At 39.6% G+C, this 23323-nt stretch overlaps 1 protein-coding gene across 2 annotated transcripts in view; it reads left to right on the top strand.

The window, feature by feature from the left end:
- The window catches only part of SQOR (sulfide quinone oxidoreductase), a 47020-nt gene extending 25532 nt beyond the window's left edge, over positions 1 to 21488 (top strand). For both annotated transcript variants that reach the window (XM_081289403.1, XM_081289404.1), the window contains 7 exons: positions 4890 to 4943; positions 8228 to 8422; positions 10047 to 10256; positions 14716 to 14899; positions 19441 to 19508; positions 19811 to 19989; positions 21195 to 21488. In XM_081289403.1, the coding sequence (XP_081145529.1) occupies positions 4890 to 4943; positions 8228 to 8422; positions 10047 to 10256; positions 14716 to 14899; positions 19441 to 19508; positions 19811 to 19989; positions 21195 to 21252 (948 nt within the window). In that variant the 3' untranslated portion in view covers positions 21253 to 21488. The remainder of the gene's footprint in view (positions 1 to 4889; positions 4944 to 8227; positions 8423 to 10046; positions 10257 to 14715; positions 14900 to 19440; positions 19509 to 19810; positions 19990 to 21194) is intronic.
- The last annotated feature ends 1835 nt before the right edge of the window (positions 21489 to 23323 follow it).

Genomic DNA, 23323 nt, shown 5'->3' with positions numbered 1-23323 from the left:
CCTGGCCTCCCAGAGGAAAGGGATGTAGGGAAATAGTCATTCCATGAACTTGTTGCCAGGGGAGTCCTGCCTGCTGCCAGAGCTGGAGACTCAAAATCACTCAGCCCCATTTAGAAATCTCTTCCTTTGCCCACCACTCAGGAGTCAAAACTTTTCAGCAACTGCTGCTGAAGAGGGTAGTGAGATTACAGGCGTCGAATCCATCTACAACTTCGAGTCTGTCATTCGCTGCTGAGCCCAGGATGCTCTCTTCCAGTCTCCTGGGGTCCTTGGGCTCCTAGGATGTTGTCGACCTTCATATCTGTACCTTCTCCCTTCAAATTGGGGTCTGGCACTTTTGGAGTTGTAGAATCGGAGAGCTGGTGAGAATCTGAAAGGTTTTGAGTCCAACTCCCCCTTCTTAGCAAGGATTCATTTGCTATACACGTTCTTAAGCTTTTCTTGGGCCATGCATAAATCTTTTCTGAGTGCCTTATGAAAACCCTTGCTAGAAAAACACATGTGTACCATAGTTTGCATTTAATTTCAACAAGTTCAGAAATTCTCTGGAGCCTTTCCTTGAACCTTGATTAGGAGTAGCTACCTTATGGCATTTATGATCCAAGGCTCTCTCGTTTCCATTCATCACTCTACAAATATTTATTAAACACACCTACAAGAAGCTAGGCACAGTTTTGGGCATTAGGAATACATGGGTGGCCAAAAAGACAAAAAATCCTGACTATCCTGGATTTTTTATCCTAGTGTAGGGAGGACATAATAAATTAATATAATGAATAATAGACAAAATAAGCAAATTATATACTATGTTAGAATGTGCTGAGCATTATTGAAAAAAAATGGAGTTGAGTTATTAGATTGGAGCCCATGGGAGTGGGGGTTGAATTTAAAACAAAAGAACCTCTTGGTGACTTTAGGCAGGCAGATTTTAGGAAGTTCTGCTCTTGCCAGATCAGAATCTACCTTCCTTTAATCTTTTCCTTATTTTTTCTTGGGCCTCCATGGTATTATGTTCTTAATATTTTACTACCTTTATAATCCCTTTCTTACTCCTTGGTCTGCCCACTAGTGTGTAAGAAAAAGCTTCTTTCTTTTCTGTGCAGAAACCCTTCAACTCTGTTAAGATGGCTCTTATATTCTGTGTGAGTTTTTTTTCTGCAGGTAGACTTCTCTCCTGTCCTCATGTCCCTTGACTCTTCCTTACCTTTCATGGTTTCTGGTCCCCTCATTCCCCTATTTATCCTCCTTGGAACATCATCTGGCTTGTTAATGGCCCTGTGAACCAGGAGTCTAGATGAGAAGGAAACTCCACAGAACAGCCCAGAATGGAGTGGGATTGTTCTCTCCCACAATCAGATGCTGCCTAAGCTGCCTTTGCCCTTTCAGTGACAGTCACCACAGTGCTGATTCATGCTGAGCTTGAGGCTGGTTCACATCTCTGGGTCTTTTTCATGTGACCCACAAGTCAGGCCTCTAGAAGAGTGCACTTGTCATTAATTTTACTTAAAAACAGGCAGGTATATATACACACAATAAGTAAATATATATGTGCATGTATTTTTTTAGTTAAAAATTTAAATGTATACAAAATTTACATGTATAAAAATATTTTCCCCTGTTAGTGGTTCAGAGCTTCTTTATTTTCCTGTCACCAGGAGGCCAGACTGAATTCTTTTTAGTTCACAAGATTAAGCTCAGTCACTGGTTTACCTTGCCAGTCTCCTGTTCACAGGGGGCTCCTCTTGTGTAACACATGTCGCCCTTGGTCCAGCAGAACCTGCCTCATTGAATAGACCCCTCAACAACCTCTGTGGTTGGGCTCACATTCCTCTTAGGACCATGAACTTGTCTTATCTCTTAAGATTGAGAGCACTTGTCAGCATTCTCATGGCTGTGCCCTACTCATTACTCCCAAGGTTCAGACACTTAGGAAAGTTGTAGGGTCTTGGTTTAAGGTTGGGGAAGAAGGTGATGCAATGTGGTGAAACTTTTCTTTCAGGATTTTCTTAAGCAAATGTATTTCATAGATAGACGGTCTCAGAAGTCATCACATAGCATCTCGTGTGAGATATCATCTTCTTGTTTGAGTTCATCCTCCCAACCGGTTGGGATCTTTTGGATTTATGAATCTGTCACCCAATTAGCAAATTTTCCTAGCTGTTATCCACAGATGGCTTCATTTGAAGTTTTAATTTTATAATATATCCCTAGAGAACTTATTTTAGATTGCATAAATTAATCAACATTCTTTAGCAAGTATTATTCAATTTACCAGTCATTCCATTCTTAGTTTGCACTTTTCTTATCTTATCCACTAGGTGAAAGACTGAATTGAAGGAATCATGGAAACCAGACTCTGTGTCTCTGACTCTTCCCCCACACAATAATTTATTTGGAACAGTTCCTATAAGCGCAGTAGTAGACTTGTTCCTTCTCTGGACTTTACCTGGTTTTATTCTCTACATTGTTCCTACTGCACTGGCCTCTCATTTCCTCAAATGTCTTTTCCTCCTCTACCCCTAGCTGACACCTACTCAGCTTTATCTTAGAAATGACCCCTTTGGGCAAGCCTTCCTTGACATATCATACTGGGTCAAGGTTCCTCTTATTGTGCTATCACAGCATTCTGTGATTTAGTAATTATCTGATAACTTTCTCTTTCCCACTAGACTTCTCTTTCCCTGGAGGGCAGATACTGTGTCTGATGTATTAGTCATTGTACACTCAGGACCTAGCATGCTATTTGGCACATGGAAGGTGCTCAGTAAATACTTGTGAGTAAATAGTGCTTCTGTTTATTTATAAAATGGAAAAAGTAATATCTACCTTACTGGCTTATTATCAGCTTTGAAAATATGAATATTCTTTGAATGGAAACATGGAAAGCACTTAGAACAGTATCAAGCACAGGGGGAATGCTCAAGGACTTTTATTATTTTAAAAAAGAATACAAGAAAAGAAGGAAAAGGAAATATTTCCTGCATGTGCACTGTATGCAGCACAGTCTTGAATGCTGACTGAAAGCAGGTGGATCATCTCTGAGCACTTGTCGGTGCTCTTCTTTTTCTAAATTACCATGTGGCATCTATTTAGTAGATGAACTTGGAATTCTTCAAGGGATTAGCAGTCTAATTTACTAAATTCTCAGTGTCAGGATTGTCCTCCCCCAGTCCTGAATGAGGTGAGTAGAGTTATCCATATTCAGCCTTCTAGTGAGGTCCAAACTGTTCTCTGTAATTGCTCCAAAGTCTTGACTGCCAGATTTTGCAATCCTTAGGGTTTAGGTCATCTGGCCCAGAAACTTGAACTCATTCAAAAGACTTAAAGCTTTTATTTTATTTTATTTTTTGTTCTCTTACTGTCCAGGGCTTATTCTCCCTAATGATTCCACATCTGCCCACTCCCCCATAATCTTAAGGTTGTCTGTTCATAGTCCTTGGAAATAATCACTGTTACACTCTAACAAATTTATGAAAGTGTGCACAGTTGACAGTGTTCCTGTATTTCATCTTTAGGTCATCAACCCCAGATCCCAGGCCACCTCTCACCTCACATGCCCTGATGACATCACACAGTTCAGTCAGCCATTCAATGGGCCTCTTTAGAATTAAGGAGTTCAAGGCACCAGTTGTCTATGGATAGGAAGAGCATATGAATGAAGATAATTATATCACCTGTCTACTTTGATAAATTGTACTTTGTACAAGCAACTTAAATCATCCATTCATCTATCTAATAAACATTACTGAGTTCCTCACTTTAATTTAGTGACCCTGCTAGATTCTAGCAATACATGGAATAGGAAGTAAACTTTCATCTTCTACAAGTGTTCCATGTAGTGGGAAGGGGAGAACTCCTGTGTTTCAAAGTGAGTACTATAACATCTGGCATACCACACTAAGGGAATCCCAGGAGGGTCTGGGGTCTGGTGGCAAAGGTGACTAAGTCATAGGAAAGCTTGGTGACCTCAGAGCTGAGTCTCCTGGATTCCAGGGCAGGACATTTCAGCCACTTTTCCCCTTTGGTTTTCCAGATGAACCTGAGCATTTTTAAACCTTGGTGTCCTCTTTCTTTATCCAGGCATTCCCTCAGCCTTCCAACTTTGCTTCTCCACTTGGTATGAGATCATGGCCATCATAACCCATTTCTCCTTGCTGGGCTCCTGAGTCCAGTTTAATCATTCTCCAACTCTGGTGTTTTGGTGTTCTTATACTTTTCACCCTATTTACATACTTTTTGGGCAACCTTTTTTATTTCCTGATCCTAAAAACCTGCGTTTTCATCATAATGTTTATGTATATTATTATCTTCCTAATGAATAATCACAACATCTCCATCTGAAGAGGGGACTTTTTCATATGTAGATCATTAAGTAAAAACAAATACACTGTATCACGTCCTTTTCAATGGTTCTCAAAATAGCAGTTTACCAATTATGATATTGGTCCAATTCATATCTTTAGATTTAAATAAAGTTGATTAGGAAGTCATTCTCTCACCCCTAAATATTAAAAAAGCATCAATACTATGTCAAGAGCTTTGTAATGTTGTGAACAACCAATAAAAAAAAAGCATCAATACACGCATTACACAAATAAGTGTAGAATTTATTATTTTTCAATTGTGTAAAACCTAGGTGGGCTTTCAGAGGTCAGGCAGGTTATGTAGTATTTGTAAAGCAGTCAGGTGAGAGGCCATAGATAAGGGGCAGGATGGCCAGTCAGAGTGAGCATCCCTCCCTGCCATTGCTACCCACTACCCTCTGCCCCAAGACATTCATAGTGACAAATGGAAACATAGTTCTGACCACACACATCTGGGGCCAGAGTCATTTGTTGGGCTGCTGCTTTTTGAGGCCTGGTCTAAAATAACATCTTTTTGTGTTGCAGATCTTCTACAAATATCTTATTATTGCTCTCGGAATCCAGCTGGACTATGAGAAGGTACTGTTTGAAATTGTTCCCGTGTTACAGTGGCCTACTTATGCCAAGATCAAACACTGCATTGTGTTGCTTTGTATTTATTTTTAACAAGAAAGAAGATCTAATGAAGCCTCTCCTGGTTTTATTTCCCAGTGGTCCTTTTATGGTGTAAAAAGTCTTCTCTATGATTCTGTCAATGATAACAACATGCTTTAGCTTTAAGCTTTAATCAGAGTTCAGCATGTGAGTGCCCTGATAGTAATTCTTGCCAAATAGCAGCCATGTCCACACTTGTGGGACTGAGTTTGCTGTATTAAAGATTACATTTTACTTTCGAAGTAAGATTTAGATTATGAATTCTTAAGCAGACTTTAAGGGCAGAACATCAGCTGCTGGAAGGACATCTGGGTTTTGTTGTGCAGAGGCTGGATTTTTTAATATGAAACCATAACACAGTAAAAACACTACCCTAGAAGGTCCTTAGCTCTTTTTTTCAGTGAGCTTGGGAACTAGATTCTAACAACCAGATTCAAGTTTATTTTTCTAAAACATTATGGTATAAATCAGTAATTGCTATGATTTCCTGAAATTGTTGGGAACTGTGGGTAAATAGTTGAAACACATAAAGCATGGGTCACAAGCTGTGGGAATGTGATGTTGCAAGAGTCTCATCTGAGGTGGCCTAAGAAAGGTCTCTGAAGTAAAAAACCCAAATCATTCCATGTGGGGGATGAGGGTGGCGAAAATGTCCTCGGGTGTTTCATGCAAAGATAAGTGTAGCATTGGCTACACTTAAAAGTGTTTCATTGGCTTCTCATTGGAGAAAGCTTGGTGACCTCAGAGCTGAGTCTCCTGGATTCCAGGGCAGGACATTTCAGTGTTTCATTGGCTTCTCATTGGAGAAGCCAATGGTGAGAATGTTGCAGGACGATTTTGAGTCATGGTGTCATGGGTCGTGTCTAATATAATATCAGAAAAGTTGTGGAATAGACTGTATGGAGAAAGATGTCATTGTAACTACTTTTGGGAGGTCCATGCCTCCCCCACAGCCCCACAGTGTTGACTTAGCAAAGACTGCACATCTCTGTAGTACTGGTTCCCCAGCGGCCCCCAGTGCCTTGTGAGGAGGACTGAGAGACTGGTGCTGAGAATTCTTAGCATTTTGAAGCAGCTATTATTGTGGAATCTCTACAGTGTGCCAGGAACCATGCTGGAAGTGTGACACTGACTCTTTACAACTTCTCATGAGGGAGATGTTCTTATCATTATGTAAAAGATGAGGAAACTGGGGGTAAGAGAATGCGAGTAACTTAGCCATGGCTAGCTTGCTGCTTGGCACTCTTGGATGGTACTAGATAACTACTCAGGTTAGCGTAAACCAGAAAAGAAGGGGGAGTTATTTGATAAAAATATTGAGATGTCTATGGAACTCTAGGGCAGAAATGTGGTGGGCCCCTGGGCAGGGTGGAATCTTTGGTCTGGGTTCTCTTGGGCCTAGGCAGCCTCTCTCTGCCCATCTGTCTCTGCCTCTTTCTCATGCCAGCTTCATAGGGTATCTGCACTGATCTTCGCTGTGTGACAGGACAGCCCTCAGCTTCCCAGAGCACAGCCTGTTACTGTTCAGCCAAAGGGCAGTTCTGACTCATCTCTTTGCTGACTCTCACTCCTTCCTTCTCCTCCCTGCTTGGAATCTCTCTGCTTCAAAGTCTCCAGGAAGCAACTCTGATGGATGAGGGGTCATAAACCTTCCTGAAAGGAACTTGGTTACCACTTTATGACATCTTTCCCCTTAATAACAGCTTCTTCAGACTAGAGAAAAATAATGAAGGTGATAAGAGGTTAGCTGTCTAATTATCTCTTGGAGAGTAGTTTTGCTTGGATTTGGGAGGTGTGGAAGTCCTGTGGGAAGACCCCTGGGAGGGTAGTCAGAGGGCTAGGTGTCTAGTTAGGTAAGATTCTGGGTTTGTCTCTTAGCCTTACTCTGCTTCAGTTTTCTCATATGTTCTACGGGCTATTCCCTATCACCCTCAGAGGTATAATGTGTGGTGAATATCTGTGCCAGCATAGACGAGAAACTCTGTAAACATTAAAACATGAGATGATTTCATAATCATGATAATGGTTATTATTATTGATACTGCTAATATTATTATCATATGAACTGTAACAGGAATGATCAGTAACAAAGGAATAGTTGTTCTTAACATTGAATGAAGATAAGTAAAGAATTCAGGACACTGATGAATGACACGGTTTCCTTGAGATCCGAGGGTGTGTGGAGCGACCAGCCCATTTTGATGACTGTTTCTTGATGGTTGAGGTTGAACCTGCCCTTGCTGAGAACAGGTGCTTAAGTCTCCCTAACTCAATCTTCACTACAGTCTATGAACCCTCTAACATTTAGAGTATGCATCCAGTCAATCCTATTGGCAGTAATAAACCATTTATGGGGCACTGACTGTGTGCATGTTATTTTCCTAAGCCCTTTGCAAATGGATAGTCTCATTTACTTCTGCCAACAACCCTATGCAGCAGGGTTTTTTTTAAAATCTCCATTTTATAGATGTTAAATATAAGCTTTTCAAACCTCAGTGTGCCTCAGAATCACCTAGAGGTTGATTTGGGGGCCTGCTATCAGAGTTTCTGATTTTAGTAGGTTTAGGGTAGGGCCTGATAATCTGCATATCTAGTAAGTTCCCAGGTGGTGCTGGTGCTGCTGATCTTTGAGGCCCATTGGCTTAGAAATATTAGATAATTTATTCAGGAGAATAATACTATTAATTGGAAACCTAGGACTCAGATCAGATCTGTAGGATTCTAAAGTCCATGCTTTAAAAGTCAGTTACCTGACTTTATTGCCTTTACCTTTACCAAGAGTTTGATCTGGTACAACTTAAGGGAGGGTAATTTAAGTTTGGTATTATCGGCAATATAAATAAATGGCTCTTGGTCCCGCCTATCCTCCTTCTTCCCAGTTAGGAAACTGCTTCTTTTTAAAGGAAGTATGGCTGCCATCCTGCCCTCACTCTGAAGGTGGAAAGAGCTACATTCAAATCATAGTCCCAGGCTAGGGAGGTAGAGGGCTCCTGCAGGCTGGACCCATTCTGCAGTTGGACAGGTGGCTTCAGGTACCAAGATTCTGATCTGAGAACCCTCACTCACCTGGCTGCTCTATGTGTGTGAATACTGGGGGTTAATAATAGTACTAGAATATTTGAAAATTTGTAGAAATAGCAGAGAACAAGGCTCTAAAGGTATTTGTACTTTTGTTTAAAAACATTTTTTTTCTATGTGCTTGGTTGCAGATTAAAGGCCTACCTGAAGGTTTTGCTCATCCAAAAATAGGGTCCAATTATTCAGTTAAGACCGTAGAGAAGACATGGAAAGCTCTGCAGGACTTCAAGGAGGGCAATGCCATCTTTACCTTCCCAAATACTCCAGTGAAGTGTGCTGGAGCCCCCCAGAAGATCATGTATTTATCAGAAGCCTACTTCAGAAAGGTATGCTTCCTCTCCAGCACAGAGGGGAGGGGTAGACAGTGACAATACAGTGATCACCAGAAATCCATGTTTGTCCCTATCATAGAATCTTTTTTATTTCTAAATTTTTATTACATATGTACAGAATTATATAACTGGAAGTTTACAAGAAAAAAGGGAACAGTCACTCATATTCCATTTGCTCTAATAAAGCTCCTGTCATCAATTTGACATGTCCTTTCAAAGTTTTTTTTTACAATAGGCTTTTAAAGAATATGATAACCATTATACTGTACCCATCAATTCAGTTGTATCACATATTATTAGTCTTTATGACATACTTTTTAGTATGGGTGTATAAAAATCCACTGAGGAACTATATTAGAAATTGTTTAAATACTTCCATATCTGTAATTAGACAATTAATTGCAAATCATTCACTTTTCTATATAATGCCATCCTCAACTGCTTCCAATCAGATTTAAGGTTTTGAATATTTTCTTGCTCTTGGTATGCATTTTTGCAAATATAAAGGTAAAATGCCAATTTTAAAGGAAAAAAAATGTTCATATGAAACTTTGAACTTTTGTGGAAAGAGATTTTGGGTGGGGGTGGCTTTCTCAGCTTTTTCCCAACACCCTTTGTGTAAGGGTGGATGTTTGCAGCTCAAGTTATGCCTGGCATGAGATTGTGAGGACAGCTCTTCTCACCCACTGTGCCCATGTCTGAGATGGACACTTGGGTCATCAAAGTGTGGTTTGACTAAAGACACTGACAGGACTCAAAGAAGGCTGTGGTTCTATAAAGATACCCATGGGGAGAAGGGGTATGGAAGCTGGGACTGAAGATTTGATGAATGTGCATTTGGAACTTTGCACTGGTCAGGACTCATCTGAGTTCTGTAAACTGCAACAACCCTGTAGGGTAGGGAATGAAGAGATAGCTCCAATTATCATTTCTGACTCTAAGAAAGTTTATTCTGGGTCATAAGGGGTTGACACAACCTTTTGAGGTTCTTACCCACCTATCTTCTTCATATGGTGAGATCTAGGTAAGCAAATCCTAAAAAGAGTGGAATAAATGAAAGGGCAGGAGACCAGCTGTTTCTTCCATCCTGGGAGTTCCCTTTTCAAAACTCTTTTCTCCTATGTCTTGGAAGTCCTGGGAGGAAAGTTCTCTCTCAGGTGCCATAAGATCTTAGAATTTGAGAGAATACTGTCCTCTTCAGAACACCAAGGCTGTAGGAACTCTTTTATTCAGTGTTATTCCTACAGCACCCAGAACAATACCTGGCCAGTTCAAGGACTTCAGTAAATATTTATTGAGTGATGGAATCGTGAGTATATGAATAAGCAGTTCAGCTCTAATCTTTCTTTACCTGGACTTGACCTTTGCCTCTATTCTTTGGTGGAACAAACCTCCAACTCAAGGATGTACTTAGTTGTTGTGTCTTGGGCAGAAAATAAAAAGGAGGCATTGGATCAACCCACACCTTACCCTACCAGGTTACAGAGATGTAAAGACGCAAAAAAAGCCGACAAATTTTCTTCTGAGGGTTTTAATTCTTATCTGGGTTTAAAAAAAAACACAGATGGCTAAAGTATGCTCTGGTATTGGTTGTTTGTCTTCTTTCATTTTTTTTTAGACTGGAAAGCGATCCAAGGCCAATATAATTTTTAACACTGCTCTTGGAACAATTTTTGGGGTTAAGAAGTATGCAGATGCCCTGCAGGAGATCATCCAGGAGAGGAACCTCACTGTGAACTACAAGCAAAACCTCATTGAAGTCCGAGCTGATAAACAAGAGGCTGTTTTTGAGAACCTGGATAAACCTGGAGAGACCCAAGTGTTTTCAGTGAGTGTCAAGGTCAAGGTGACTGCCTGAGGTCTTGTCTGCTGACCTGAGCGTGGATGTAGACTCTGGGTCCCTATCTACCATCATCACATGCCAAGGAAGAGTGGTTAAAATGAGCATCTGAGGGCATTGGGGAGGTGGAACAAAATGGGTTGGGAAGAACAAATTGGAAGAGGCTGTGTCAGTGGGAGGCAGAGGGTTTATCTACTAGTGGCAAGTGAACTTTTATCCCATTCCTTTGACTCTACTTTTCCTGGTACCACATCACTGGAAGCAGCCAAAAATATTTCACCACTTGATTGATTGATTGATTGATTGATTGACTGATTGGTACTAGGGAGTAAACTCTGGCACTCACCACTGAACCACATCTTCAGTCCTATTTTGTATTTTATTTGGAGGCAGGGTCTTACTGAGTTGCTTAGTGCCTCACTTTTGCTGAGGCTGGCTTTGTTGTTTTTCTTTTTTTTTTTTAAGTATTTATTTTTTAGTTGGAGTTGAACACAACATCTTTATTTATTTATGTTTATGTGGTGCTGAGGATCGAATCCCAGGCCTCACAGGTGTGAGGCCAGCGCTCTACCGCGGAGCCACAACCCCAGCCCCCTGAGGCTGGCTTTGAACTCATGATCCTCTTGCCTCAGCTTCCAGAGTCTCTGGGTTTATAGGAGTCCACATCACTTTAGTTATCACCTAAAGAGTTGAGGGAGGGTTTCCTGAAATGCAGGATACGATGGTAGTCTCAACTTGTGGCCTGTGAGAAAAAGCCCTTCTTGTGAGCAGGAAGCAATGCTGTGAGTACTTCAAGAGTAACAGGGGTGTCTTTCACCTGTGGAAGAGACTGTCTGTTAATGTCTTTCACTTGTGCATAAAAGTCAGCATTTCAAAGTCCTTCTTGAAGAATCTGGCAGAACTCCTACCTTTTCTGGAAAGATCTAGCTTTTCTTGTAAGGGCTTGGCCTTTATGTGTCTCAGTTTCTTCTGTGAAGTGTTGATAGTACTTTATAGAGGCATTACAAGGATTAAGAACAAGATGTAAGGGAACCTGGAGGAGAATATTAGTTTACACCATTCTGGCAAGAGCTGTTAGCGGTGAGGAAGCATTACACAGTCACATATTATTCATTCAGCATTTAAAGAATGAAGGGTTCCATAAAAAGGAATTTTGAGGTGAACCAAAGATCAGTCTTCTGAACATGAAAATTTCAAATTTTAAGCATTTTAGCTCAGAGTCTTTCTAAAATTGATTGCCCATATCTTCCCTTTCTTAAATGAAGTACACCGAATATCATTAAAAATGCTACTGCTGACTCAGGGTCATAACTTCAAAAAACTTTTATTTGGAAAACTTTCAAATTTAGAGAAGCTGCAAAAATAAAAAGAACATAAAGAAAATTGTATAAGTTTTACCTGAATTCATTTATGGTGTTTTATGCCATTTGCTTTAGTTATATCATTTGAGCACTCTTTGTCTATCTATCTATACACCTTTATCAATTTTACCAAAGATAAGTTAGAGACATATATCAAATATTATTATGTCCCCCTTACCCCTAAATACTTTAGTATACATTTCCTAAGTTAGGGGAATTTTATTGCATAAACATAGAAGTTCTCAACTTGGTAAATTTGGCACAGATACTTTTTTTTTTTTTTTGATACTAGGGATCAAACCTGTGGGCAGTCTGTTTTTTTTTTTTTTTCTCCTAATTTCAAGAGAGGGTTTAACTAAGTTGCCAATGCTGGCCTAGAATTTATAATTTATAATCCTCCTGCCTCAGTCTTCCAAGTCACTGGGATCACAGGTGTGCACCACCACACCTTGCACAGATACATCATTTTAATCTACTATTTATATGCATTTTTTTTGTCAACTGACCCAATAGCATTGACTGTACTTTTCCTCTCCAGTACAGGACCTCAGGGACCTAATATATAGTTAAGCATTGCATTTAATTGTGATGTCTCTTTAGCCTCTTTTAAACTGGAACATTTCTTTGTCTTCTAAAACACTGACATTTTGGAATAATATAGTCCCCCTCTACCACTTGTTTAAAAAATACAATCTTCCACATTTTAGGTTTGACTACAGTTTCTTGTGATTAGTTTTGGGTGATTCTTTCTATACTGGACCATTTCATAACAAAGGTTGTGTTCTTCTAGGGAACCTCATTTGTATGCACACAATGTTCATTATCTTTTTATGGATGATGTGTATTTTGATCATCAAGTTATAATCCAGTTTTTCCATTGAATAGTTACTATTCATTTTCTACCCTGCTAATATGAAAGTCTGTAGGGGGATACCGTAAGACCATATAAACACTGTACTCATTAAAGTCTCCCTGTAAACATAGCAACCATTGATGACACTTGCCTAGTCTAGTCTTTACTGTGGTGGTTAGAAAATTATTGCTTTCTAACTTCATAATTCCATCTCCTCTACCAGTAGGTTCTTGGCATTCTGTCATTAAGAGCCTTTCTTTTCTTAATTACTGGTATGGACTCATGAATTTTTATTATTCCCCAATAGTTTATAATTCATTTATGTCCTTAATTATTTTGGTGCCCAGATTTGGTCAGTGGGAGCCTTCCTGCCAGTTCCTGGGTCACTTGTTTTTCAGCATTTTTGTCACAGGATGTCCCTGGTCATCTGGTTCTATCAGTTCAGAGTCATCATTTTGAAGGGCTCTCATATAGTGATGTTCAGAGGGCCAACTGGAATGAGAAGGGCTAGTTATCATTTTACAAAAGGGTCTGTGTTTTTGTTTCCATCTCTATCGTTTTTTTTAAGATTGTTGTGGTTTTTTTTATACCTTTATTTTTTTATTTATTTTTATGTGGTACTGAGGATTGAGCCCAGTGTCTTGCACATGCTAGGAGAGCGTTCTACCGCTGAGCCCCAGCCCCAGTCCCTGTGTCATTTTTTAAAAAAATATTTATTTTTTAGTTACAGGTGAATATAATATCTTTTTATTTTATTTTTATGTGGTGCTGAGGATCAAACCCAGTGCCTCACTCATGCTAGGCAAGTTCTCTACCTCTGAGCCTCAACCCCAGCCCCCATCTGTATCATTTTTGCAGTTTTTATGGCTCTCAGAAAATTGCAACTTTTAAAGATTGATTCCGCTCTCATCAGCTCTTAAATGTTATAGACTGGAATATGAAAGAACCAAACTTGTTAAAAATTTTATATAAAGTAAAAGTGAATAAAATATGGGAAAAAAGGATTATATCTGTAATACTGGAATAAGTTACCTGATATATAGTAGCTGATTGACAAATGTTGAATAAATACAACTCCCATTCATCCATCAAGGCTCAGCTCAAAGATCCCCAAACTGGGATCAGTATCTCTTTTTCTGAGTTCCCATAATACTCCCCTTACCTATTCCCTTGCAATGCAATTGCATTTATTGAGTTTCTGGTCTGTTTCTCCAGCTAGGTTCTGTACTCAAGAAGGCAGGGGTGATGGGTCTTTTAATTATATATCCTCATTACCCACACTAGCATCTGTCAATGTATTAGAAAAATGTTTGAGTGCACAGGCAGATGAACATGTGGAGAGACAAATAAAAGGAGTAAAGAATGGAAATAAAAAGTGAATGGGGGCTGGGGATGTGGCTCAAGCGGTAGTGTGCTCGCCTGGCATGCGTGTGGCCGGGGTTCCATCCTCAGCACCACATACAAACAAAGATGTTGTATCCGCCGAAAACTGAAAAATAAATATTGAAATTCTCTCTCTCTCTCTCTCTCTCTCTCTCTCTCTCTCTCTTTAAAAAAAAAAAGTGAATGGACTGTGAGTGAGGTGCCCAAAGCATATACACTTGGGTGAAGGAACTTAACTTTGTAATTTGGTCTCTTTTACTTTGGTTCAACTATGCTCTGGATAGTTGAGTTTGCAGGTAGGGACTTGGATAAATGAATTGTTATTGTTCTTCTAGGAAATTTGTAAAGAAGGAAGATATTTGTGTCTCTTTTGATTGTAGGATTTTAGGTCAGCTATTCTTTCATTTCTACTCTTAATCTGAATTTTTAAAAATCCTCCAAAAGTCTTGTAATCAATGGTTTTCAATGCTGGCTGCAAGGAAATCACCTGGGAAGCTTTTGAAATGTGCTGACTCCTGGGTTTCCAGCAGAGATTTTCATTAATTGGTCTGGAGTGCAGACCGAGGCTGGGGAGTTCAAAAATTCCCTAATGATTATAATGTTCAACCAGGATGGAGAACAAACACATAAAAAATTAAATGTACTCAATAGCCTAATAGTCTTGGATCCTCAACAGAGAGCTTATGAACTGATCTAGGTTTTCTATGGTTTTAAACATATAAACCTCTGTTTTATATCATAAAGTCTTAGAACTGGAAGGAAAGGAGTAAAGAGGATGTGTGTGGGGAGAGCTTGTGGGGCTCTAGAGTGATTGAAAAGATGCAAATTTGGATGTTCTCCTTTTGCATAGTATGAAATGCTGCACGTGACACCGCCGATGAGCTCACCAGATGTCCTCAAGACAAGTCCCGTGGCTGATGCTGCTGGCTGGGTGGATGTAGATAAAGAAACTCTGCAGCACAAGAAATACATGAATGTGTTTGGGATCGGGGACTGTACCAACCTTCCTACGTCAAAGACCGCTGCAGCAGTAGGTAGGATACCCAGCTCTGTATCTCCTCTCAAACTGACGTCTCTCCAGGTCTCCATTGTAACAGAAACAAAAGTTTGGCACAAACAGTGTTATATTAATAATGGAAGTTCATTTTGTGGCCTAAAAATGACCTTGACCTCTCTGAGGCCGAAACAAGTTGTCAACGAACCTAGTGTGGTATGAAGAAGTAAACTTTTGAATGCTTTGTCCCCCAAAAGTGTGATCTTGTCTGCTTTTTCTTCCTTTTTTCTCTTTTGAAAAATTTTCTTTTTGTCCTCAAAAAAAGAAAGGATTAAGGATTAAACCCAGGGACACTCTACCACTGAGCTTCATCCCCAGCCCTTTTTATTTTATGTTGAGACAGGATCTCACTAAGTTGTTGAGGCTAGCTTTGAACGTGTGATCCTCCTGCTTCAGCCTCCAGAGTTGTGGGGTTAGAGGTGTGCACCATAGTACTCTGCCTTTTCTAGGTCAGAGGAGTTGTTTTTAGGGAAAGAACCCTAAACTTTCTAGCTCTCTAGAATTCTGGTACTTCTTATATTGCCATACTCAAATCCCTGGCCTTCTGGGCCCCTGACACCAGACAGGCTGGCTATTATTCTCTTGCCTGAAACACCATAAAACTGGAGAAGCATTTGTTTCCCTAGAAAACACATGCAAGTCAATGAAAGCTTGCAGACCAGAAAATTGTTCTGTTAAGACAAACACAGTGGAGCATGCCCTGATTGGTACACGATTAAGGCCTCAGCCTGGAAAACTAAATTCCTCACCTCCATGTTCTGCTCTAGCAGTGATGGGGAGAATTGCCTTTTAGATTGTGTCCTTTACAGACAGGAACTGTCTTCTCTGGATGTTATAAAACATGGACCTCCTTGCTGATATGTATGGTTGCATTTGTGTGAATTCCACACTTGTGGAACATACTGTGCTACTGTCCCTTCTTCAACATTAACCCATTTTGTCCCACCTATAAAAAACTTAATTATATAATATGTATGTATAATCACACAATAATAATATAATTCTAATATTATAATATTAATTAATATAATTATAGATAAGCTCTAGGTTATGATTTCCAATCTATTTTAATACACCTGTGTCATTTGCATTGAAATATCCACAGAATTGAAAACTTGGGATGTAATGGGTTAAGATAGACTTTCTAAGAAAGCCTCTGAATGTCTTTTTCATCATTAGAGGTAATTTGATGGTTTGAGATTTTTAATTTCAGAAATCTGAAATTTTTAATTTCAGAAATCTCAAACCAATGAAGAATTTGAAGGCAAGTACAGTGAATACTCACATGCCATTTAGGTATTAACCAGTTATTAATGCTTTTGACATTTGCTTTGTCACGCTTGGAACTTTTTTGCTGAGTCATTTGAAAGCGCAGTTTAGATATGGTAATATTTTACTTTAAGTACTTCATTCTGAATCTCCTAGGAGAAAGGACATTTTCCTCCATATCTATACAAGACTATTATCATGTCCAAGAAATTTAACATTACTTAATGAAATCATGTCATATGTATAATCCAGTTTGAATTTTTCCGATTTTCCTAAAAATGTCCTTTGTAGCTCTCCCATCCCCTTTAAGTCCTGTCAAGGACCACACGCTGCACTGGTTGTCACGACTCTCCCATCTCCTTTCATCTGGAACAGGCCTTCTGAAATTTGTATTTTTGCTTTAATGACATGAGCAGTTTTGAGGGGTCTACACATCTAGACTGGTTATCTTGTAGAATATCCCACAATTTAGAAATTGTCTAGTTGGTCTAGTTTTTTTTTTTTTTTTTTTTTTTTTTAATTGAACATGGGGCCTTGGCCCTGCTTGGCAAGTTCTCTTACTGCTGACTTACATCTCCAGCATTGTCTAGTTGTTTTCTTATGGCTAGATTCAGGTTAAGTGTTTTGGTGGGAATCTTTGTATCTCCTCTGGCCCTGCAGGAGCCATTATGCTAATTTTGTCTTGTTTTTGGTGAAGCTTGATCTTATCATTGGGTTAATTAAAGGATATATACCTCCCACTTCCTGTGGCCAAACCACCTTTTTTCTTTATAATTTATATGTAGTTTGAGGGGCAATACTTTTAATTACATTCACTTAATGCAAGCCTACCACATTTGGTAGAAATACTGTGACTAGAGGCCCAGATTATGCAAAATTTGGCTTATTTCAAACCAACCAACCAACCAACCAACCAACCAACCAACTAACCCACCAACCAACAAACATGCATTTAATTCAATATTTCAGGTAGATGGTATTAAATATGGTTGAACAAAAATTACAGTTTGTTTTGTAATGGGCAAAGCCTTGCTCTCAGGCCTGTCTTCCATTGGCTCAGCTTCTATATTCCTCCAGCCATGAAGAGATCATCCCTGTTGTTTTTATATCTGCTTTCTTAGAATCTATATTCTATTATATGGTTTTTCCAGATCTATTGTACAAATCCACTCTTGGTTTGTATTTGGGTTCTTTTCAACCCATTTCATATCTAACAGTATTGCAGTGAATGCTGCTCTTTGTCATTTCACATCTGTGAATATCTATTCCAGCTTTCTCCAAGGAGGTTGGCATTTCTCATTAGGTTCCCCTCTGCCAGGCCTCTGAGTGTCCCGAGGCAATGTTCACACTTCTTCTGCAGTCATTCCTTCCCAGACTCTCCAGACCATTATGCTATTGTGAGTAAGACCTTGTCTTGCTGTGTTGAATGTGGCTTTCTTGGGGCTTCCCGCCTTTCTCTGCTTCTCTCTGCCCTAGGAGTCTCCTTTAATTACCTATAGCACAGCACAGCCAAGACTAGGATGTGGCACTTAACAAAGATTAACTGAGGGCTTTGGCATAACAGAAGGAGGTTGTAATACAGGGAAGAACACAACTCATATTTGCCTGTGCACTTGCATATTGAGCCTGGGCATGGAGAATGGCTGCTTACTGGGGCCATGGGCCTAACCTCTCTGCTGTGACACCAACTGGCCGTGTTGCCCTGCAGCAGGGGCCCCTCAGATCTTCTCAGTATAGATTCCAGACTCCTTACGGCCTGAAAGACAAAGTTTTCCAAAAGGGAAACATTATATTTAGAAATATTGCTAATATTGAATATTGAATAGTGGGCAATGAATAGTGGGCAATTTAATAGTTTTAAGTGGAGTTGTTTCCTTCTCTTTCTTTCTCTCTCTCTCTTTTTTTGAACCTCTTTATTCTAGAGAAAAAAGAAAATCCTCATTGCTTTTTTAATTTGAGCAACAGCAAACTAAACTTTTCAGGCCAAATACAGCCTGCTGCCTATTTTTGTACAGTTGGCTAAGAACAGTTTCGATGACAGAACAATTAATGATCAGTTCAATGATAGATAGCAATAACGTTTTACTTATTCTAAAAAAAATTCATTATTCTATTAGTGAGAATTAGTAGACCTGTATTATAAAAATTTATTATATTTTGAATTTCATCAAGATTTTTGTAGAAAGTTGCTTTTCTTTTTTGTTATCTAAAATATTTGCTTCTTGTGTCTTGACCCACAAGATGTAAATATTTTCTTTACAGAAAAAAATTTCTGATCCCTAATTTCCTGATTAATGTTACTTTAATGAGAGCTTTGTGATATAAAAGCAATGTATGTTTCCTTGAAAGTAAACCTAATGTTTTATCTCTGGGTACTGCTCATTTCTTTTGGTAGTCTTAATTATTCAGAATTGAACACACAGTGGGATTAGATGATATTAAGTAATTATCGCTAATATTTTTGGGTATAAAAATGCTATTGTTCTTGAGTTAAAACCTCATACCTATCAGAGATACACAGAAATATTTATGGTGAGTTGGTATGCTGCCTGCTATATAAATATTACATGTGTGCGTGCACATGTCTGTGTGTGTGCACACACACAGCATTTACAATGGGTTAGATGAAATAAGAATGGCAGTGTTCAAACATTCTCATAATAAAAAAGGCAGCTGTTCTGCTCTTGTCATTGCAAAACAAAAACACACATCTGTAGGTATGCTAAGAGTAAGAGGTCAATGTGTAGATGGATGCTTATAGATCTACATCTATATCCATCTGGTCCAGCCTCACCCTGCAGAATGGAAGTCCCAGTGTTTTACTGAGTCAGATATGTCTGGGGCTGCCAATCTAGGCTGTCTGTGAGCAGGGACACAGGGGTATCCTGGATGGCTATGGGACACAGGGCATGCAGACCAAGCTGACAGCCATAAGCCCCCAGGAAGAGAGGGAACAGGGTTGGAGTAAGACCATCTTTATAATCCTGTTGAAGATAGTTAGTGCTTTAATTTCTAAACAATAGAGACTTCCCTGTGGACCTCTGATGAACTGAAGGACCCTCCCCCATCCCCACATACACACCTCTGCCTCTAGTAATAGAACTTCAAGATCTAAGGAAGGTCTTGCTCCACTCTAGGGTGATGGGAAATAGAATCTTCTTAACTTGTTTACATTAAAGTCATTTGCAAATTAGTTTTCATGGAAAATCTAGACGCTTATATTTTTTTCTGACTTTTCCTTTTCTCTTATAGCTGCCCAATCAGGAATACTTGATAGAACAATTTCTCTGGTTATGAAGAATCAAATACCAAAGAAGAAGGTTTGTATACCTTGCAATAATTAGTCTCAATTATCACCTTCTGTTCTGTGTGAAAGTGGTGTTTTCCCACAATTTTGCCAGTTTCTTAATTAGTTTCTTCAATACAGGTACTTTAGTTTTTGCCTTCAGTACTGTTTTGTGGTGACACAACATATTTTTCATTATACAAAAAATTAGGATACACACACACAAAAGAAAAGAAAAACATTGTAACTACTCAGAGCAAATAATAAATTCTGTAGTTTGTATATAATCCCATAAAAATGCTACTTCTCAGTCCTACAATCTCATTTCAATTTTAGTATGATGGCTATACATCCTGTCCACTGGTGACTGGCTACAACCGTGTGATTCTTGCGGAGTTTGACTACAAAGCTCAGCCACTGGAAACCTTCCCCTTCGATCAGAGCAAGGAGCGACTTTCCATGTATCTCATGAAAGCCGACCTGATGCCTTTTCTGTATTGGAATGTCATGCTAAGGTAGGTGCATCACCTGGTCCTGGTGTGGAGGGCACCCCTTTTAGCAACTGCACCACCTTATGTAGGGTCATGATTTCAAAGAGGCCTTGCAGCTTCCACCTAAAATGGGATTTATTAATGGACGCCCCGCCCCCACACACACCTGCCTCCATGCTGTGCCATTTCTCATCAGTGATGGCAGCCCTGAAGGATTCAGAGCCTCAGCCACATTAGAAAAAGAGGGATATCCTGGGTGAGGAAAGGGGTTGGCTCTATCACCCACAGGGAATGCTGCCTCTTCTCTTCACTATTGGCAGTGAACATGACTTCTGACTTTCATGTTTTGGTCTTTTTTTGTTGCTGGGTGAATAAATAATAACAGTAAATCATTTTCACATGCTACTTTACTTTTGTTTTTATTATGTTTGGGGAAAATAAAAATGATTAGGAGCACAGACTTTGGAGTCCTGCCTCTATTTGAATGATGCATCTGCCACTTACTAGTTTTATGTCCTGGGTAAGTTGCTTAAACTCTGTGTTTAAGTTCCTTATCTGCCCAAAACTGCCCATCTCCTAAGATGGAGATTAATGTGATAACATATGAAAGAGCCAGGTAACAGTAGGCATGTAATAATAGTAGAGTAATACAAATTAATAATTCATATTCCAAAAATTGATGATCTTTTTTGACTTTTCCAAACTCAGATAAGATTGGTAAGTCAGGATATCTATATCAGTGGTCATAAACCAAGAATAATTTTGCCTTCCAAGGGACATGTGGCAGTATCTGGAGACATTGTTGGTTGCCAACAACTGGAGGGATGTTACTAGCATGTAGTGAGCAAAGGCCAGGACACTGCTAAGCATCCTACAATGCATAGGATAGCCCCCTGTAATAAGTAATTATCTGGTTCAAAATCTGGCTAAGGTTGAGAAACCCTGATCATTTAATTCATGAGCAAGTGAAAGCAGTTTGCATGTAATGGAGGCTTCATACAGGTTTGCTAAATTGAGTCAGCATGTCCAGGCTCATGCTACAAGTCAATGTCAAAGCTAGGACTGGAAGTATGTTGCCTTCTCCTAGTTGTGGGATCTTAGTGGACAAATCTTACTTTGAGTGGTGATAAAAGAATGCTCTGTGAGCATCATCTCTCTTTTAACATCCTAAAGGCTGAAGTCATCCCATCTCTTTTACCTCAAGTAACTTCTATATTATTTCTTTTTAGGGGTTACTGGGGAGGACCAGCCTTTCTTCGGAAATTGTTTCATCTGGGTATGAGTTAAGGATGGCTCAACCTTGCTCTCCTTGGATGGCTTCTATATCAGAATTTCAGATGCTGATTGACCCAGAATGGAATGAAAGACTAACCCTATAAAGAGTTTCTTGCTGGATGATGGTAACTTTTTCAGTACCTCAGAACAGCCACTGTGTGGGCTGCCCAGGGTGGGCTTGGTTGTTTGGAAACATTCAAATGAAAGAATAATAGACTTCTATTTTCGAAATAAAATTTTGTCATTGATTGATTTTTTTCTGAGATATTTCTATCTTGACTAGTAGGAATGAAAACTTATAGCATTTGGAAGAGAAAAATGGTGTTGGTAGAATAGTTTACTGCTAATCTACCATGCATATTCAATTTATGGCTTCACAGAGCCTATTGAGGGTCACAGAAGAGTCATTTTTAGGGGACAAGATTGTTTCAAACACAGTGCATGGCAGCCTTGACTCTTCCTGTTTCAAGTCAATGTCAAAGCTCGGACTTGAAGTGGGTTGTCTTCTCCTAGTCATGGGATCTTTCCACCTTAGCAGATAATCTTACTTGTGTGCTGATAAGCATGCTCTCTGGGCATCCTGGCCTCTCTAGAGTCCTAGCTTTGACATTGACTTGTAGACTCAGCAGGTGGACTGGTAGCTCAGCTGCTGCCCTTCTCGGTCCTCTGTGCTGTTTGTGCTTTCTCCAACTAGTGAGCGAACACTACGGGGCATGAGGACCAGCACATTACTTGGGATATGGGACTCCTATACTGGGAGATTTATGCTCCGAGAGTCCCCATCAGCCTGGCTGAAGCTTTCTTAGAACTAAACTGTGCTGAATCTGAGATTTTCTGCTCAGTTCTCCTTCCTTCCGGCTCTCCTTTATCAGGATTTCAACATGCATCATGGTCTGAAAGCACACCCCACCTTTTCCCATTCTTTCTCCTTTCTCCTTCACCAATGTTTCTCCCACTAAATCTTTTGCAAATCTGATTCTCTCATGGCACCTGTTTCTTAGAGAATGTCCACACAGTGAGTTGGGTTAGAGGAATCCTGATGCATGTGGCAAGCATTTGCTCAATTCAGCTCCAAATTTGGTGAAAAAGGTTGCAAATGAGTTTGCACTGGAGATATTACAGGAAATATTCCAGTTTACTTAAAGTGCAGTGGTAGCTTCAAAATAATTTGCTCCCAATCCATTTATTGTGGAAGTTTAGTTTTAGTTTAGTATGGCTTCTTGAAGCCATGTACATTTCATATTTATAAATGCTCCCAAGGGGAAAGACCTAACAGTCTCTATAATGCCTTATTTTTATAACACTGATTTCTGCATTTTCAGAGAATGGGGCTGCAATTCCTGGGCATGACTGAAGCTCTGGGTGGAGTAACTTTGAAATCCTTACAGAGTTAACTCAAGCCTCCTGGGTCTGTTTATGACAATACATACTACCTTCAAGCATCAGGGAATCACTTAAAGGAGCACATTATTCCAGAAGAATTAATTGCGAAGGCTGGAGGGAGCAGTGATCACTGTTGGTCAGCACATGGGTCTCTGCTCTTATTTCTCTGAGCTAGGAAAGATAGAAATTGTACTGAAGTCCAGAAAAACTTAGTCTCTGAAATCTCATCACCTTATCACAATGTGGGGTTTTTCCAGGGAGAGGTCTTCCCTTGGGACTGCCTTTAAAATTAGGAGCAGATTGCAGGAAAAGGGGTGGGACCAGGGTCGGGGTAAGGGTGGTGGTTTCTCTGAGGGTGGTGCCTCAATATAGGGGTGAGGTTGAAGCTCTCACTGAAAGATGTCTTCAGAGTCCCGAAGTGACAAAGTGCTGGGCCTACCGACTCAAGGAATTCCCTTTAAATTCTTCACCACTGTCTTCCTTGTCACTCATTCTTTTAAAAAAATTTTATTAATGCATTAAAGTTACACATAATAACAGGGTTCATTGTGACATAATCATACATGATGGAATATAATTTGCTCCATTTCAGTCCCCAGTTCTTCCTCTTTCCCTCCCCTCATCCCTCCACCTGTTCTCCTTCCTCTACTCTGCTAGTCTTCCTTCTATTGATTTATTTATTTTTAATTGGAGCTTTATA

The sequence above is a fragment of the Spermophilus citellus genome (assembly GCF_964194105.1).
Source record: "Spermophilus citellus genome assembly, chromosome: 4".
In the NCBI taxonomy this organism is placed as follows: domain Eukaryota; kingdom Metazoa; phylum Chordata; class Mammalia; order Rodentia; family Sciuridae; genus Spermophilus; species Spermophilus citellus.
The sequence above is the reverse complement of the archived record's forward strand: the minus strand, read 5'-3'. Positions and strand labels throughout refer to the sequence as shown.